Source organism: Sander lucioperca, chromosome 4 (genome assembly GCF_008315115.2).
Source record: "Sander lucioperca isolate FBNREF2018 chromosome 4, SLUC_FBN_1.2, whole genome shotgun sequence".
NCBI lineage: Eukaryota > Metazoa > Chordata > Actinopteri > Perciformes > Percidae > Sander > Sander lucioperca.
The window spans coordinates 79,006-95,361 of NC_050176.1; the positions used below are offsets into that span (position 1 = coordinate 79,006).

Below are 16,356 nucleotides of genomic sequence, written 5' to 3' on the forward strand. Positions count from 1 at the left end.
TAAACAAACATTTTACAACAATGCCGTACTTTTAATTGAGTATTTTCATATTCTCCTACTTTTTATTATACATTTTACTTATCTATTTTTTATAGCTTTAGTTACTTTGCATATTTATATTAATTATACAAAATATGAATAATCTATGATGTATTAAAGTGGATAAAGAGGAGACTTTATTCATCTGGTGGTGAAATTCACAAGCTAGCTGCCAAATCAAACTTCCCCTGTTATTTTGGTGAAAGTAACTCAAAAGTAATGCAAAAGTAGTGTAACACATTACAATTCAGAGACAGTAATATTGTAATATAACTAATTACTTTCAAATGACAGTAACTATTAATCTATAATGTATTACATTTTGGAAGTAACTTGCCCAACACTGGTAGTGACTAACTTGCATCTATAACATTTAGAATCTTTGTCCTGGTAGTTGTGTGTAGGTTTACTGCCAGTGTCTCAGCAAGAAGCCCAATCATCCCTCTGTGGCCTCATTTGTTACCTCTCTGTGTTACTCCCTGATTTGGTTTGTGTTCTACTGTACGCAAATCTCAGGAGATAAATCAGAGTGTTAATATTTTGATGATGTAGCAGCAGCTTGTGCCTTCAAAAGCATTTTCTTGATCTAAGAGATGTCTACTTTCTGCGTGGACGGATAAAATGTTAGCTCGGAGCAAAGCCAATGTTTAAATTCCATATTAGATTGTGCCGCTCTGCTCTACTCCTCTCCTTCGTTGGAAACCAGTTTGTGGAAATAAGACAGTGGACATTGGTGGGATCACAAACATACAGCCGGCTCTGATGGAGTTAATCGGGAAAAAAAAACATGAATCCTTTAAAACGCCTTTAAAAAATGTTTATACTCCGTAGCTCATCAGGTATTTACATCTAATGTCTCTACTTAAACACATTGTATGTACAGTAGAAGTGATTTGCTGATGACTTGTACTCACACTGAACATCTATATGTACAGATGTGGAGTTTCTCTGGCCATACTAATTCTCAGACTGGCAGTGGTAGTTCCCGCTATCATCTAAGCTGATAGAAGTGAAATAAATATATTTTGGTCTTTAAAGCAGGGTCTGGTTTTTCTTGTACCAGGTGTATTTAGCTGCTGGGTTAGCATCACTGCTACAGGTCAGATTCACTGAACTACCCTCCACTATCTCAGCAGAGGGACTCACTGACACAGAGGGAAGCTTTGGACCATCTGGAGGAAAAAAGAGATACTAATTTATGAATTTTTATTTAGGCATGGACTGCCACAGGCTAGGAGGAGCAACACAAGTATTGTGGTGACTATATTACACCTACTTAATAAATCCTGCTTCATGAGACAGGAGCTTATCATTTTAAAGTCTTCTGTCTTGCAATGATTTATTTATTGTCTACTGCATGTGTGAAACACAACTTGGTTTTTATGTGGAGCATAAAAAGACAAATAAAGGAATGTTGAATCTTGTCGCCTCACAGCTAGCTGGCAGGCTAAAGTAACCACTAATAGACCTGAACATGAATCAGATGTCCTCTACAGTCTTTGTGGCCTCCCACATGCCCCAGAAAAAATTAAAGTGACCCAAAATCTTCTCACATTGTGGACAAAATTATTTCTCCGCAGTTTGTGAAGGAACGTGCCTGCTAGGAATTTACATTTTGGCAAACTGCCAGGATCGCTGACAAAATTGTGCTTGGGTTTAAGGTTTTGCCCAGTTTTTAGGTAAAGAATGGCCCAAAGACATTTACTCATATGTAAAATAATAAGTAGGTTTTAATGTTCTAATGTTTTATACTTACACTGGACATCTATAAATAGAGATGTAGAGTTGATGTGTCCGTGCTGATTCTCAGACTTGCAGTAGTAGTTCCCTCTGTCCTCAGAGCTGATGGAGGTGAAATGGTAGATGCCTTGTTGTCCATGAGGCAGTGTTTGGTTCTCCTTGTACCAGGTGTAGTTAGCTGCTGGGTTAGCATCACTGCTACAGGTCAGAGTCACTGAACTGCCCTCCACTATCTCAGCAGAGGGACTCACTGACACAGAGGGAAGCTTTGGACCATCTGGAGGAGATGTGTTAACAGAGATTACTCCAGGTTAAAGGTGACTCACTACAGAAGAACACATGGTATTTAAATTACTAACTCTGTGTAGCTGTGTCTATCAGCATTTTAGACTTTGAAGGTGGTCTGACTACATTGATGTGTGATGGTTTGAGTCCTAAAACTGCACAAAACCCCTAAAATCTCCTGGAGCTGCTCAGTAAATATCAGGAGACTGTGAATGGGAAGCAAGAACTAGAGCTGAAGAAAGTAGTTATGATCAGTACAAATATTTCCTGCAAAGACTGGACAGATTTAAGCTTTTTATTTTTAAATAAACTGTTTCACTCACATTTCACAATGACAGAGAAGTCGTTGGATTTCTTCCTCCCCAGTTTGTTCTCAGCTGTACAGTAATACTGTCCAGAGTCAGAGGACTGGATGGAGCTGAAGACTAGCTGTGGTTCTTCACTGAGACATTGATTGTCTGGATTGCCATTCTCCTTGTACCAGGTGTATTTAGCTGCTGGGTTAGCATCACTGCTACAGGTCAGAGTCACTGAACTGCCCTCCATTATCTCAGCAGAGGGCCTCACTGACACAGAGGGAAGCTTTGGAGCATCTGGAGGAGACATTAACATGAATAACCATATAAAGATAAGAATATATAGACCATTTACTATTTATTTATTACTTTTGTTTCTTTTAAACTATCCCTATTATTTGTCCCGGCAGCTGTCCAGAGTGCAGATCACTTCCTTGTCATGTTTTGTAAATATTTCTGCTGATTCTGTTGTGGGTGAGGAGTGAACCTTGAGTTTTATTTTGGAAAAAGGCTCTTATTAATATTTTCATTGGGCCGTCCCCATGAATTACAAAAATACAACAAACTACCTCCTAATATTTCTTTATACTCACAGCTGTTGCATCATTAACTACACACGTGTTATCTTTACAAGACTGAACATAAATATTCAGTCTTGTTTGTGTTCAGATGCTGTTTTAGCTTTGTTGTTACAGTTTGTTTGTTGTTACAGTTAACAAATGTTACCGGCCAGTTTCATATTATTTTATCAAGTCCCTGTGTTTATACACTCACCTTGAAGATTATTAGGAACACCTGTTAAATTTTTCGTTAATGCAATTATCTAATCAACCAATCACTTGGAAGCTGCTTCAATGCATTTAGTGGTGTGGTCCAGGTCTAGACAATCTCCTGAACTCCAAACTGAACTGTCAGAATGGGACAGAAAGGTGATCTAAGCAACTTTGAGCGTGGCATGGTTGTTGGTGCCAGACGGGCTGGTTTGAGTATTTTCCAATCTGCTCAGTTACCGGGATTTTCATGCACAACCATTTCTAGGGATTACAAAGAATGGTCTGAAAAAGGAAAAACATCCAGTATGCGGCAGTCCTGTGGGCGAAAACGCCTTGTTGATGCTAGAGGTCAGAGGAGAATGGGCCGACTAATTCCAGCTGATAGAAGATCAACTTTGACTCAAATAACCACTTGTTACAACCGAGGTATGCAGCCAAGCATTTGTGAAGCCACAACACACACAACCTCGAGGCGGATGGGCTACACCAGCAGAAGACCCCACCGGGTACCACGCATCTCCACTAAAAATAGGTAAATGAGGCTACAATTTGCACAAGCTCACCAAAATTGGACCTTTCAAGACTGGAAAAATGTTGCCTGGTCTGATGAGTCTCGATTTCTGTTGAGACATTCAGATGGTAGAGTCAGAATTTGGCGTAAACAGAATGAGAAGATGGATCCGTCATGCCTTGTTACCACTGGGCAGGCTGGTGGTGGTGGTGTAATGGTGTGGGGGATGTTTTCTTGGCACACTTTAGGCCCCTTGGGCATCGTTTAAATGCCACAGCCTACCTGAGCATTGTTTCTGACCATGTCCATCCCTTTATGACCACCAAGTACCCATCCTCTGATGGCTACTTCCAGCAGGATAATGCACCATGTCACAAAGCTCAAATCATTTCAAATTGGTTTCTTGAACATGACAATGAGTTCATCGTACTAAAATGGCCCCCACAGTCACCAGATATCAACCCAATAGAACATCTTTGGGATGTGGTGGAACGGGAGCTTCGTGCCCTGGATGTGCATCCCACAAGTCTCCATCAACTGCAAGATTCTATCCTATCAATATGGGCCAACATTTCTAGAGAATGCTTCCAGCACCTTGTTGAATCAATGCCACAAAGAATGAAGGCAGTTCGGAAGGCGAAAGGGGGTCAAACACGTTATTAGTAGGGTGTTCCTAATAATCTTCAAGGTGAGTGTAGTAGCAGTCAAGTTGTGCATTCTGTTGAGTCAGTATCTGTTCTCTGTGAGATGACAATAAATGTGAATATAATCAAATGGTTTTCAGATTTATCCTTACTAACATAAATACTGTCATGAATAAATCTTCAGAAACTCCATTTTAAAGTTTAAAATCAAACTTACAAGCTGACAGTATGGATTCTGTTTCAGTCCAAAACTGTTCAATTAACTGCAGTTTAGAGCTTTTGGCCATGACATCATAAATCATCAAGTAATGGAACATCTCAATAACAGACTTATTAAACATAACATGAAGCAACAGCATATTTTACAGTTCAAATCGTCCTGAAATAATAATCGGAAAGAATTTTGAAATGTAACATCAGAACATAAAGTATATCTGAATATTTCTACTACTGGAGTGATTTTTGTTTCTATGAATAATCCTGCTGCACCTACATTAAGAATCAGAAGACTCCAGTGAGATTACGTCTGAAATTGTCATTGTATTGTAATGTCAGTGTGTTTGTGTCCTGACACAGTAAACTCACACACTGAAGGAGAGGGGAACTTCTCATGTCCTTTCAACGCACAGGAGAAGAGGTCTGTGAGATTAAACCAGGTTCTATAAGTAGATGTCTCCACCGAGGTAATGTGTTCTCTGTTGTTGAACCAGACGTAGGAGAGACGACCAGCTGGACTGCAGCTGCTGTGACACTTCAGATCTACATAGGTCTGAGACTGATAGACTCTGATCACCTGCACCTGCAGAGCTGGACATGAGAACAAAAATCTATATTTTATCACAGGTTCTAAAAAATATATATATATGTACATACACATCAGCACAGTTACAATTCCTAGAAGTAGCAGCGAGCAATTAGTAACTGTATTTATTTATTAACTGTAAGTTTTTGTTAAAAGTAATTTCACAAACTTATTATTCGTTATCAACATGTTAAGTGTTTTTAAATGTACTGTGTTGGTGTATTTGGAAGTATTTAACATATTAATGAAAATATTACCTGTGACAGACAAAGTGACTCCAGGTGAAGTGATATATCTTCCACCTTCTTGGTTTGTTGTGAACATGAACTTGTACTCAGCTGAGTCTCTCTCTCTCAGGTCTGAGATTCTCAGAGTGCAGTCCTTGTCATTAGAACTGTGCTGCACACGACCTGAATATTCTGAGTCGGTTGTCAGATCTACAGGTTGATAATAATTCATTTTAGTAAACCATAATGTTCTCTCAACTGTAGTAACACTGCCTTTCCACCAGGATGGGTATGTGTAGCTGCAGTGTATGTTCACTGTTGATCCTTTAACAGCACAGATCTGAGTAGAGGTGGAAGTTACCCCCCAGTCATCCTGACCCTGTATCACTGTAACACAGAGAACATCAGGAAACACAATCAGACTCAGAATTACATCAGGAGACAGACTTACATGTAGTGAAGGCGCTTCAGTGTTTGAAGCTACATTTCCCAAAAACTACTTCTGCTCTCATGCCGTCCCACTTTAAGTCAGTGTTAGACAAAGATAATCTGATAGTACCAACTTGTTTTTGGGTCGGGGAGCGTGGACCAACTTTAGACTGTTTTACTGCAGTTTTATCTTAACTAGAACTGAGCTTAAGACTTATTCTGTATCACACAGATTTTTTCTTATAGACCTTTTCAATGGAATTCCATTGCTAAGCAACAGGCTGGCCCCTTGTTAAGTTCCTGTCAGCTGATGTCACTGCAACAGGTAATCAACTTGGGGCGATTCAGGATGTTTATGTTTATATCTGTGAAATGATCTATATTTGTACTTCTTTGTTGGGGACTTCCTATGTCTGTTTTTATAAATGGATATATAAGTCAAGTATTAATGTTATTTCTGGTTTATGCCAAAGTGAACAGAGGAATGGAGAAATATACATATCATTCAGTTTTACATGAGAATTTATAATGCTAAGGAACAGTCACAGCTGAACACATGATCTCTGCTCTGCAGTTAATCTCTAGGTGCACTGAAGCAGGACATCATACAGAGGGTGGAGTGAAGGAACAGCAATGTATTGAACCTGTGAACAAAATAAAAAGCAGAAGATTAAATATTAGAAGGGTGAAGTGTGCGGAAATAAAAGAATCTGCTTTGCTCGGTTGCTTTTCTGTCTGTGGTCACTCAGGCTGCTGCAGAGTGTGAATGGAAACTGTAGAGAAATGCAGAATGAGAAATAGCAAGATACTAATATACAGTGCAGATACATGTGTATATATACAGTACTGTGCAAAAGTCTTAGGCAGGTGTGAAAAAATGCTGTAAACTAAGAATGCTTTCAAAAATATAAATAATGATTGTTTATTTTTATCAATTTACAAAATGCAAAGTGAGCAAACAAAAGAAAAATCTAAATCACATCAATATTTTGGTGTTACTACCCTTTGCCTTCAAACCAGCATCAATTCTTATAGGTACACTTGCAGAAAGTCAGGGATTTTGTAGCATTGTAGTCAGGTGTATGATCAACCAATTATACCAAACAGGTGCTAATGCTCATCAATGTCACATGTAGGTTGAAACACAATCATTAACTGAAACAGAAACAGGAGGCTTAAAACTGGATGAGGAACAGCCAAACTCTGCTACCGATGTGAGGTTGTGGAAGACCGTTCATACAGAGGTCAGTCACAGGTCATACACTATGGCAAGACTGAGCACAGCAACAAGACACAAGGTAGTTATACTGCATCAGCAAAGTCTCTCCCAGACAAATATTTCAAAACAGACTGGTGTTTCAAGATGTGCTGTTCAAGCTCTTTTGAAAAAGCACAAAGAAACGGGCAACGTTGAGGATCGTAGACGCAGTGGTCGGCCAAGGAAACTTAATGCAGCAGATGAAAAACACATCAAGCTTATTTCCCTTTGAAATCGGAAGATGTCCAGCAGTGCCATCAGCTCAGAACTGGCAGAAACCAGTGGGACCCAGGTACACCCATCTTCTGTCCGAAGAAGTCTGGCCAGAAGTGGTCTTGCTGCAAGAGTTGCAGCCAAAAAGCCATACCTCCGACATAGAAACAAGGCCAAGCGACTCGACTATGCACGAAAACATAGGAACTGGGGTGCAGAAAAATGGCAGCAGGTGCTCTGGACTGATGAGTCAAAATTTGAAATATTTGGCTTTAGCAGAAGGCAGTTTGTTCGCCGAAGGGCTGGAGAGGGGTACAATAATGAGTGTCTGCAGGCAACAGTGAAGCATGGTGGAGGTTCCTTGCAAGTTTGGGGCTGCATTTCTGCAAATGGAGTTGGAGATTTGGTCAGGATTAATGGTGTCTCAATTAATGGTCTCAATGCTGAGAAATACAGGCAGATACTTATCCATCATGCAGTACCATCAGGGAGGCTTATGATTGGCCCAAATTTATTCTGCAGCACGACAACGACTCCAAACATACAGCCAAGGTCATTAAGAACTATCTTCAGCATAAAGAAGAACAAGAAGTCCTGGAAGTGATGGCATGGCCCCCACAGAGCCCTGATCTCAGCCTCATCGAGTCTGTCTGGGATAATATGAAGAGACAGAAGGATATGAGGAACCCTACATCCACAGAAGATCTGTGGTTAGTTCTCAAAGATGTTTGGAACAACCTACCAGTCGAGTTCCTTCAAAAACTTTGTGCAAGTGTACCTAGAAGAATTGATGCTGTCTTGAAGGCAAAGGGTGATAACACCAAATATTGATTTGATTTAGATTTCTCTTCTGTTTATTCACTGCATTTTGATAATTGATGAAAATTAACTATTAACACTTCCATTTTTGAAAGCATTCTTAGTTTACAGCATTATTTCATACCTGCCTAAAACTTTTGCACAGTATATATATTCCTCAAAGCTGTGGTCCTCTCTTAGAGACCTGAGAGTATGTTAACGTTAGCTGTTCCTGGGACTGCTCTCTTCTGGACAGAGATCTCAGATACACACACAAAAAAGAATCTGCTTTGCTTGGTTGCTTTTTTTGTCGGTGGTCAGGCTGCTGTAGAACAGAAACTGTAAAGAAATGCAGAACACTGAGATGTGAGAAACTCACACATGCCTGTTATTGTTAACCAAACACGGATGTGTAACACACATAAACAAGCAGACTGGTAACATTTGGTGTAGGCACACAATGTTGATAATGATGTTGATTAGAAAAAGTACTTTTAATAATGTTGGCTTGTTTAGGTGGCTCCGTTGGATAAACTGTGTGCAGAGATGTCCTACATTTAAAATGGGATGAAAACACAGGAAACTAGAAGGGCAACTCTGAGAGCACAGACCTCCACCAAGCCATGCCCTATTTTACAACGCCAATGCATTGTGAATTTTCCCAGTCTGAAAGTCGTTTTTCTGACATTACAAAGAAAAGATCATTTGTGTATCCGTCCTGTGATTCAGATCAGCTCTGAAAAGTGAAGTGTTTTTTTCTGTAATCCTGCTAAAAGAGACCAACAAACAAACCAACAGACTAACAAATCAAGCCAACAACATAACCTTCTTGTCAGAGAAGACTCTTAACATTTGAAAAAACACTCAGACCTCACAGTATCAATCTATAAATTGGGAACTCTCTGAGCGTGTCCCCACACATGCGCAGTACGCACAAGCATTTCTGTCCTCTCTGCATGTTGACAGACAGTGGTGCTCCGTCACACACACACACACACACACAGAGGTGAGGATGGAGCGAAGCTACGATGCCTCGGCAGTTTCTTTGAGTCACGGGAGTGCCGGTAAAGCGGTTGCAAGTGTGGTTCAATTTTTTTTAACTCCACGCGTACAGCATTTGCTGCTAAATAAAATAAAGATTAGAGTACATGAACAGATGACAAGTGAATTATTTAATTATTACTTTTAGGGCGTTTTCACACCGACAGCCTTTAGTTCGGTTGAATAGAAATAGAGAATCGCTGGTGTGGTTCGTTAGGGCAGGTGAGAACACGGTAATCAAATTCTGGTGCGCACCAAAAGCGGACCAAACAAGCGTACCGAGACCTGCTTGAAGAGGTGGTCTCGGTACGCTTTCAATCGAACTCTGGAGCGGTTCGTTTGTGGTGAGAACGTGATCCGTACTCGAACCGCACCAACTATATGTACTCCGCAAGTCTGAGCTAATGTCTCCTGTAGTCAGGTGTGTTTAGCAATCTGTGATGCAGCAGAGCAGCAAACTGTAGCAGCTTGCAGTGTTTCTATCACAGAAATAGACTGCAGTCAAGCTCGGCGCCCTTCACTTGTATCTCCGTGGTCAAACCAGCTGCTGCTAAAATTGGAGACAGATGCCAAACACCAAGTCTCGGTGACCAGAGCAGATGTAGTAACGTCTCTTGCGAAACAATGTCTGATAATTGTAATGAAATGAGCTGGTTTGACCACTAGACCAGAACACAGTACCTTCTTCCTGTATTTACTTTCTTGCTCCCGCACCCAGACATATCCGACCAATAAGAGGGCTGGACGTTCTTGCCTGATTTGTAATGACGCATTTTGGTACGCTTGGATTTTTCCAGGTGTGAAACCAAACCAAACCAAACCGACCGAGGGCAAATTGCTCCAAGTTTACAAACTCGCCAACTGATTCGGACCAAAGAAAACGAACTACAGGTGTGAAAACGCCCTTAACTATCCCTATTATTTTCCCTGGCAGCTGTCCAGAGTGCAGATCACTTCCTCGTCATGTTTTGTAAATATTTCTACTGATTCTGTTGTGGGTGAGGAGTGAACCGTGAGTTTTATTTTGGAAAAAGGCTCTTATTAATATTTTCATTGGGCCGTCCCCATGAATTAGAAAAATACAACAAACTACCTCCTAATATTTCTTTATACTCACAGCTGTTGCATCATTAACTACACATGTGTTATCTTTACAAGACTGAACATAATATTCAGTCTTGTTTGTGTTAGATGCTGTTTTAGCTTTGTTGTTACAGTTTGCAAATGTTACCGGCCAGTTTCATTATTTTGAAGGCATTAGGAAGATGATATAGAAAACAGCACCATAGTCAAACACAGACATAAAAGTAGCAGCAACATGTTTCCTTTTTGCATCAAAAGAAAAGCAAGACTTATTTCTGAAATAAAAACCCAGCCTCAGCTTCAACTTCTTCACAAGTTGCTGAATATGAGGCTTAAAAGAGAGAGAATCATCAATTAAGAATCTTAGGTATTTATATGAAGATACAGACTCAGTCACATTGCCCTGAAACGTAAATAAAGATGGAAGGTTCAGTGGCTCTTTCTTTGAGTTTGTGAACGTCATGACATTTGTTTTGTCAGGATTCAAAATCAATTTCAGCTCATGAAAGCTGTGTTGTAGTATCAATAATAAAAGCTGCTAAATACCTTACAATATACTGTAAATGTAGATGTGTACTACAGTACCTTGTACAGAGAGAAGGAAGACAACAAATCCACTCGCTGCTGCTGTTAAACTCATAGCTGCTCCTCTGGTCTCTGTTAAATCAGCAGCTAGATCACATACATGAGAAATACTGTGTGTCAGTAACTCACAGTAAACATGTCTACATTCATAAAGGAGGATGTAGTCTTTGAAGACAGAGTGTGTCTTCTGTGGATGGTACAGTAGTGTTAAATAGATATCAAGCTGTTTAAAACACGACTAACTTCCTTCCTCTTTAAATCATTAATACACATGAGCAGACAAATGTCTGTAAATCCCCAAGTAGAAATGAAGAAATGATTCTTACTGGTGTTTTGCAAACAATGCATTAAGTTCTTAAAATATAGTTTATGGAAATGAAGGGCAGGCTGCCTCTAACACTTTTCATGAGAGGACAAGGTTCAGCAAACAACATGTTTTAATCCTCCTTTTTTCACCCTATATTGCACGTCAGGTCCAATTTTATTTAGAGCTCCAGTCCTTATGATAAACGGGCCATAAATAGAGATACAATGTACATAAAGCACTTAGGTCTGGGTGTGCATAAACCTGCTATGAACAAAAACTGAAAGTGAAACTCTAATAAAACAGATTTGTTTTCATTCATTTTACCTTTTCTTTTCTAAAGTGTTGAGAGCCAAGCTGCACTGTTGTCCAACAGCTGAGGACTGCGTGTACATTTCCTCAAGGCTCTCTAAAAGTTAGAATTATTTGGGTTTAATCAAATGTTGTGATTAGAGTGAACAGTGATCCTTAAGATAAGTGCATTGGAACAGTTTAGTGTTGAGAGCAGATGTTAGGGTGTGGTTGGCATCTAGCACGTCACAGCTTCCTGTGTGAACCACTGGGAGAAGTTGTGGTCTAATTCAAAAGAATATCTTAGGTAAGAGGTGCACTTAATAATAATAATAATTACAAACCTGCTTCCATCATTTCTGTAACAAGAGAAACCAGAACAAAAGTTAGTCAAATCAACAGCAACGATATGTTTAGATACTGAGCTAAAACTATTACTGAGATAATAAGTAGATAAAGAACATGAAGACAGATACTATCTGGTGCTGGAGTGTAAAACACAACTTTGATCACAATACATTATTCTATCAATTACAAATGAATAGCTAATTCAAAACATGCTTGGCTTTGCAAACTGAAACACTTTCATACTGCAGCATTTTTTCGTTCAATAACAAAGCCATGTTAAGCAGAAGCATGTTAATATCAATCACAACATGAAACTAAACATTGACAAACCCTGTCCACTTATTAGTCAGGTGCTAGACAGTGAACACTGCTTAAGGCCTTCAAAATAAAAGCCCCAAATTCATAATAAAAGTGATACAAACAAAACCTTATAAGAACATAGATGGAATAAGCATTGAGTATGGCAGACCAAACATTTAAAGTTATTTACAGCAAAAAGATTTTTCCACAAGTGGATCTAGGTGATGGGAAGGTGGTGGTTGGATGTTGAGCAAAAAGCGCTGCACTTAAAGGTGCAGCAGTGGTTTCTGGTCGCTTCCTCCTGTGCTTAACTAGTGTTGTGACAACTTCAAGGAGTTAATAATTAACATTACTGACATCAAATGTCCACACAATGCTATGTTGTTCTGTGGTGTTGTTGTTGTGAAACTCAGTAACACATTCACAAAGATTTGGAAAATATTTTTACATATTTTTATTCTTTATCATTGCTATTGCCAAAGCAATTATTAATGTTGCTGTGGGAGTAAACACATTTCTCGAATGAAAATTATTTTTGCCAGCGTGTAGGCAAGAGATGGGTCAGATGTTTGGCAGAAAACACCCGGTGGACAGCTGGGGGGCAGGTGAGACGTGGCAGGGTCTGGAATGAAAGGAGAGGTAAAATCATGACAGTTGGAGAACAACAAAGTTTAATAAAGCAGTGTAGATGACACAAATAGTCCATGTACATCTCAACAATAATAATATATATAATAATATAATAATAACAATAATGTTAGAGAATGAGACCTTGTTAAAGCCAGAAGCTGCAAGGTTTAAATCCCCCCCCCTCCCCATTTAGCACAAGTAACATAAGACAGTTTTTGTTTTCCGTACATGTTTTGAGCCCACTGAATGGTTGTTTTTGACATCTTTTAGGGAGTGGGTTGTCTTTCATATTTTTTGTGGGGGACAAATCTACCTCTTCTAAATATTGGGGTGGACATATCACCCTGCATCCCCCCCTCCCCCGCAAAAAAAATCTACGCCTATGGAGAAAACATGAGTGGATGACTTAAGTTATCAGGATACTTCATTCGAGAACTAGGAAGTCTGTACAAAATGTCACCCAATCCACCCAGTAGTTTGTGAGATATTTCAGTCTGGACCACTGAACTCTTCTTACCTGTGCGATGGTGTTTAGTTTCTGCCTGAGCTCACACCGTTGATTGGGCAACCTGTATCTTCTTGATAGGTGAATAAATAAAAAAATGACAAAAACAGTATCATCATTTGTATTGAACAAATGGCTAAATTGTATTGGTTAATATAACCATAGTGATGCTCACCTAATCCCTAGGTAGACAGAGAGGACGACGACGAACAGGACAAAAGTGAGCAGTATTCCAGCGTGTGATCTGGATGTACCTGTGATAGAAATCAAATAGAAACGCTGACAGTTCATTGCAGGATGTTTGGGTCCATTAGACTGAGTTCTGCTCTCTGTTTGAATGCATTTAAAACTGTTAAATAGCGCCCCATGCAGGCGGCAGATTCAATACTGACCCACAGCCCTTGCTTATAGGGCTGCAACTAAAGATTATTTTCATAGTCGATTAATCTGTCGATTATTTTCTCGATTAATCGATTAGTTGTTTGATCTATAAAAATGTCAAAACATGGTGAAAAATGTGGATCAGTGTTTCCCAAAGCCTAAGATGACGTCCTCAAATGTCTTGTTTTGTCCAAAACTCAAAGATATTCAGTTTACTGTCACAGAGGAGAGAAGAAACTAGAAGATATTCACATTTAACAAGCTGGAATCAGAGAAATCTTATTTTTTTTAATAAAAAAATGACTCAAACGATTAATCGATTATCAAAATAGTTTGCGATTAATTTAATAGTTGACAATTAATCGATTCATCAATTCGTCGTTGCACCTCTACTTGCTCACCCACAGCTGCATGTCTTACACTCCTCTTTCCTGTCTTCAAGCTGTCCTGTTATTAAAGGTCATAAAATAATCTTTATAGATATTATATTATAGAATTGTGTGCTGCAGTGACTTTCCTGGTCATTCAACAGCAGTGGCATAAAATGGCTGTTCAGGTATTTTATGTTATGTGAAGTACAGTATGAGTCTCATAATTATAACTTACCTACTACAACAGTCAGATGTAAGGTGGAGTTCTGACGTCCTCTTCTGTTCTGGGCTTCACAGTAATAATTCCCACTGTGTTCAGCTCTGAAGTCTGTGATGGTGAAGATCTGTCCTGATGCTTTTGGTGAGTCTTCATTCTCCTTGTACCAGGTGTAGTTAGCTGCTGGGTTAGCATCACTGCTACAGGTCAGAGTCACTGAACTGCCCTCCACTATCTCAGCAGAGGGACTCACTGACACAGAGGGAAGCTTTGGACCATCTGGAGGACAATATTAAGACAGTAAATTCAGTAATATTTGATAAAAAGTAGCGTGAATTTGATTCCTTCATAATAATACTAATACATTTTGGACTGTTAGCAATATATTAGAAGATGTATTTTTCATTTGGGCAGGTGATGCAAATACAAATACATGTATTTGTATTACATGTGATTTCAATAGATCTTCATTTTGACAAACCTAGAACAAATTAAGCCTGTTCTATTAAAAAGTTAGTTTAAAATTGGTGCCACAGACTTGGAAAATAAACCATGAACTAATCTACACTTAAAATGAAAACTGTAAACTGCCTGCGAAATTGCTTAGAACATCACTCCCACTAGCATTGACTTATTATACAGTAGATGAATCGTAATGTGCTTTTACTTTTAAAGTGATCTGTTGATGTTTTTTTTGTTGTTGATTGTGTTAACGCTGACAAAATTGTGCTTGGGTTTAAGCTTTTGCCCAGTTTTTAGGTAAAGAATGGCCCAAAGACATTTACTCAGATGTAAAATAATAAGTAGGTTTTAATGTTCTAATGTTTTATACTTACACTGGACATCTATAAATAGAGATGAAGAGTTGATCTGTCCATGTGGATTCTCAGACCTGCAGTAGTAGTTCCCTCTGTCCTCACAGCTGATGGACATGAAATGATGAATACCTCCTGGTCCTTGAAGCAGTGTTTGGTTCTCCTTGTACCAGGTGTAGTTAGCTGCTGGGTTAGCATCACTGCTACAGGTCAGAGTCACTGGACTGCCCTCCACTATCTCAGCAGAGGGACTCACTGACACAGAGGGAAGCTTTGGACCATCTGGAGGAGAAGGTATATGAACATAAATTAACTTTAAGACGAGAATATCATAGAAAACACAATCTTTTATTTGTTGTAGTTCATAACTGAAAAATGTTTTTTCACAGAAAGAAACATTTTATTTGTATTTGTAACATTTATTTATGGCCTGAATACTCCGAGGAGATCTCTAGCAGTCTTTCTGTTTGGCTCTCTATATAACCATGTTGTGTTTCCTGTACATCAAAATTCAATTAACTTGTGTTTTCTGCACTCAACACCAATTACCCATCATTGCAGTGGTAAACAAATGATTTATCCTTTTTTTTTCGGTTTACATTTGTTGTTTTCCATTTTCAAATTGAATCTTCTCTCTGGTTAAAATGACCCACCATTCCTCCAAACTGAATTAGGTTGTCTATGTATTTTACTTTGGATTAACCAGATAAAATTATACTATGACAGTGGTGAACTCACACACTGAAAGAGAGCGAGAATCCTCATGTCCTTTGAAAGCACATGAGATGGCGTCTCCAGGATTAAAGTAATCCGCGTGAGTAGAAGTTTTCTCTGTCATATTTTTCAGTGCGTTCTTGAACCAGACGTAGGAAAGACCACCAGCTGGACTGCAGCGGCTGTGGCACTTCAGCTCTGCATAGATCTGAGACTGATAGACTGTTGTTCTGATCAACTGCACCTGGAGAGCTGCATATGACAACAAAAAAACTATTTTATGTGATTGGACACTTTATCTATATCCACGACGTTCCACTTCTGGGACTGCTCTGTTGCTGCTGGAAATTCTGCCGGATGTATGTCTTTTTCGCCCGGATGTCCGATGACCTTCCACTTTCTTTGTGTTGGAATTTTAAACTCCGGTGATTTCATGAAGACTATTGTTAACTGCTCCTCAGATCTCTGCAGGGTAAATCCAGACAGCTAGCTAGACTATCTGTCCAATCTGAGTTTTCTGATGCACGACTAAAACAACCTTTGAACGTACACATGTTCCACCAAAACAAGTTCCTTCCTGAGGCTATTTTGCAGAGGCACTGCTGCTCTGTCCGGGACTTAACGCCACCCAAGACAATTATGATTGGTTTGAAGAAATGCCAATAAACCAGAGCATGTTTTTCTCCCATCCCAGAATGCTGTGTGGACTAGCCTGACCCTCCTCCGCGGCGCTGTGGAGGAAGGTCTGGCAAAGCG

At 39.4% G+C, this 16,356-nt stretch overlaps 2 protein-coding genes and 1 long non-coding RNA gene across 3 annotated transcripts in view; all 3 read right to left on the reverse strand.

The window, feature by feature from the left end:
- Window positions 1-963: 963 nt before the first annotated feature.
- Window positions 964-11,087, reverse strand: LOC118494932 (B-cell receptor CD22-like). Its single transcript, XM_036000620.1, has 6 exons — window positions 10,725-11,087; window positions 5,348-5,704; window positions 4,874-5,095; window positions 2,555-2,657; window positions 1,796-1,953; window positions 964-1,211 (listed from the first exon to the last, which is right to left on the reverse strand). Exons 1-6 carry the CDS (start codon window positions 10,777-10,779, stop codon window positions 1,072-1,074), a joined length of 1,035 nt encoding a protein of 344 aa, XP_035856513.1. The 5' UTR covers window positions 10,780-11,087; the 3' UTR covers window positions 964-1,071.
- Window positions 11,088-11,672: 585 nt separating this feature from the next.
- LOC118494856 (B-cell receptor CD22-like) lies at window positions 11,673-15,050 on the reverse strand. Its single transcript, XM_036000433.1, has 5 exons — window positions 14,908-15,050; window positions 14,090-14,350; window positions 13,278-13,356; window positions 13,058-13,175; window positions 11,673-11,678 (listed from the first exon to the last, which is right to left on the reverse strand). Exons 1-5 carry the CDS (start codon window positions 15,002-15,004, stop codon window positions 11,673-11,675), a joined length of 561 nt encoding a protein of 186 aa, XP_035856326.1. The 5' UTR covers window positions 15,005-15,050.
- A 342-nt stretch (window positions 15,051-15,392) lies between these two features.
- Window positions 15,393-16,356, reverse strand: part of LOC118494933 — a 5,229-nt gene continuing 4,265 nt past the window's right edge. Inside the window, exons 2-3 of the long non-coding RNA XR_004897133.1 lie at window positions 16,136-16,138; window positions 15,393-15,405 (exon numbers count right to left, since the gene is read on the reverse strand). This is a non-coding gene — a long non-coding RNA (uncharacterized LOC118494933). The remainder of the gene's footprint in view (window positions 15,406-16,135; window positions 16,139-16,356) is intronic.

Coding starts and splice junctions, on each gene's coding strand:
- LOC118494856 (XM_036000433.1), bottom strand. CDS start 15,004: ATGTCCATCAGCTGTGAGGACAGAGGGAACTACTACTGCAGGTCTGAG. Junction 14,351..14,907: donor TCTATTTATAGATGTCCAGT/GTAAGTATAAAA, acceptor ATTGTCCTCCAG/ATGGTCCAAAGCTTCCCTCT. Junction 13,357..14,089: donor ACATCTGACTGTTGTAGTAG/GTAAGTTATAAT, acceptor TTTCTATCACAG/GTACATCCAGATCACACGCT.
- LOC118494932 (XM_036000620.1), bottom strand. CDS start 10,779: ATGAGTTTAACAGCAGCAGCGAGTGGATTTGTTGTCTTCCTTCTCTCT. Junction 2,658..4,873: donor GTTCCCCTCTCCTTCAGTGT/GTGAGTTTACTG, acceptor TGTCTCCTCCAG/ATGCTCCAAAGCTTCCCTCT. Junction 1,954..2,554: donor GATGCTAACCCAGCAGCTAA/ATACACCTGGTA, acceptor CCCAGCAGCTAA/CTACACCTGGTACAAGGAGA.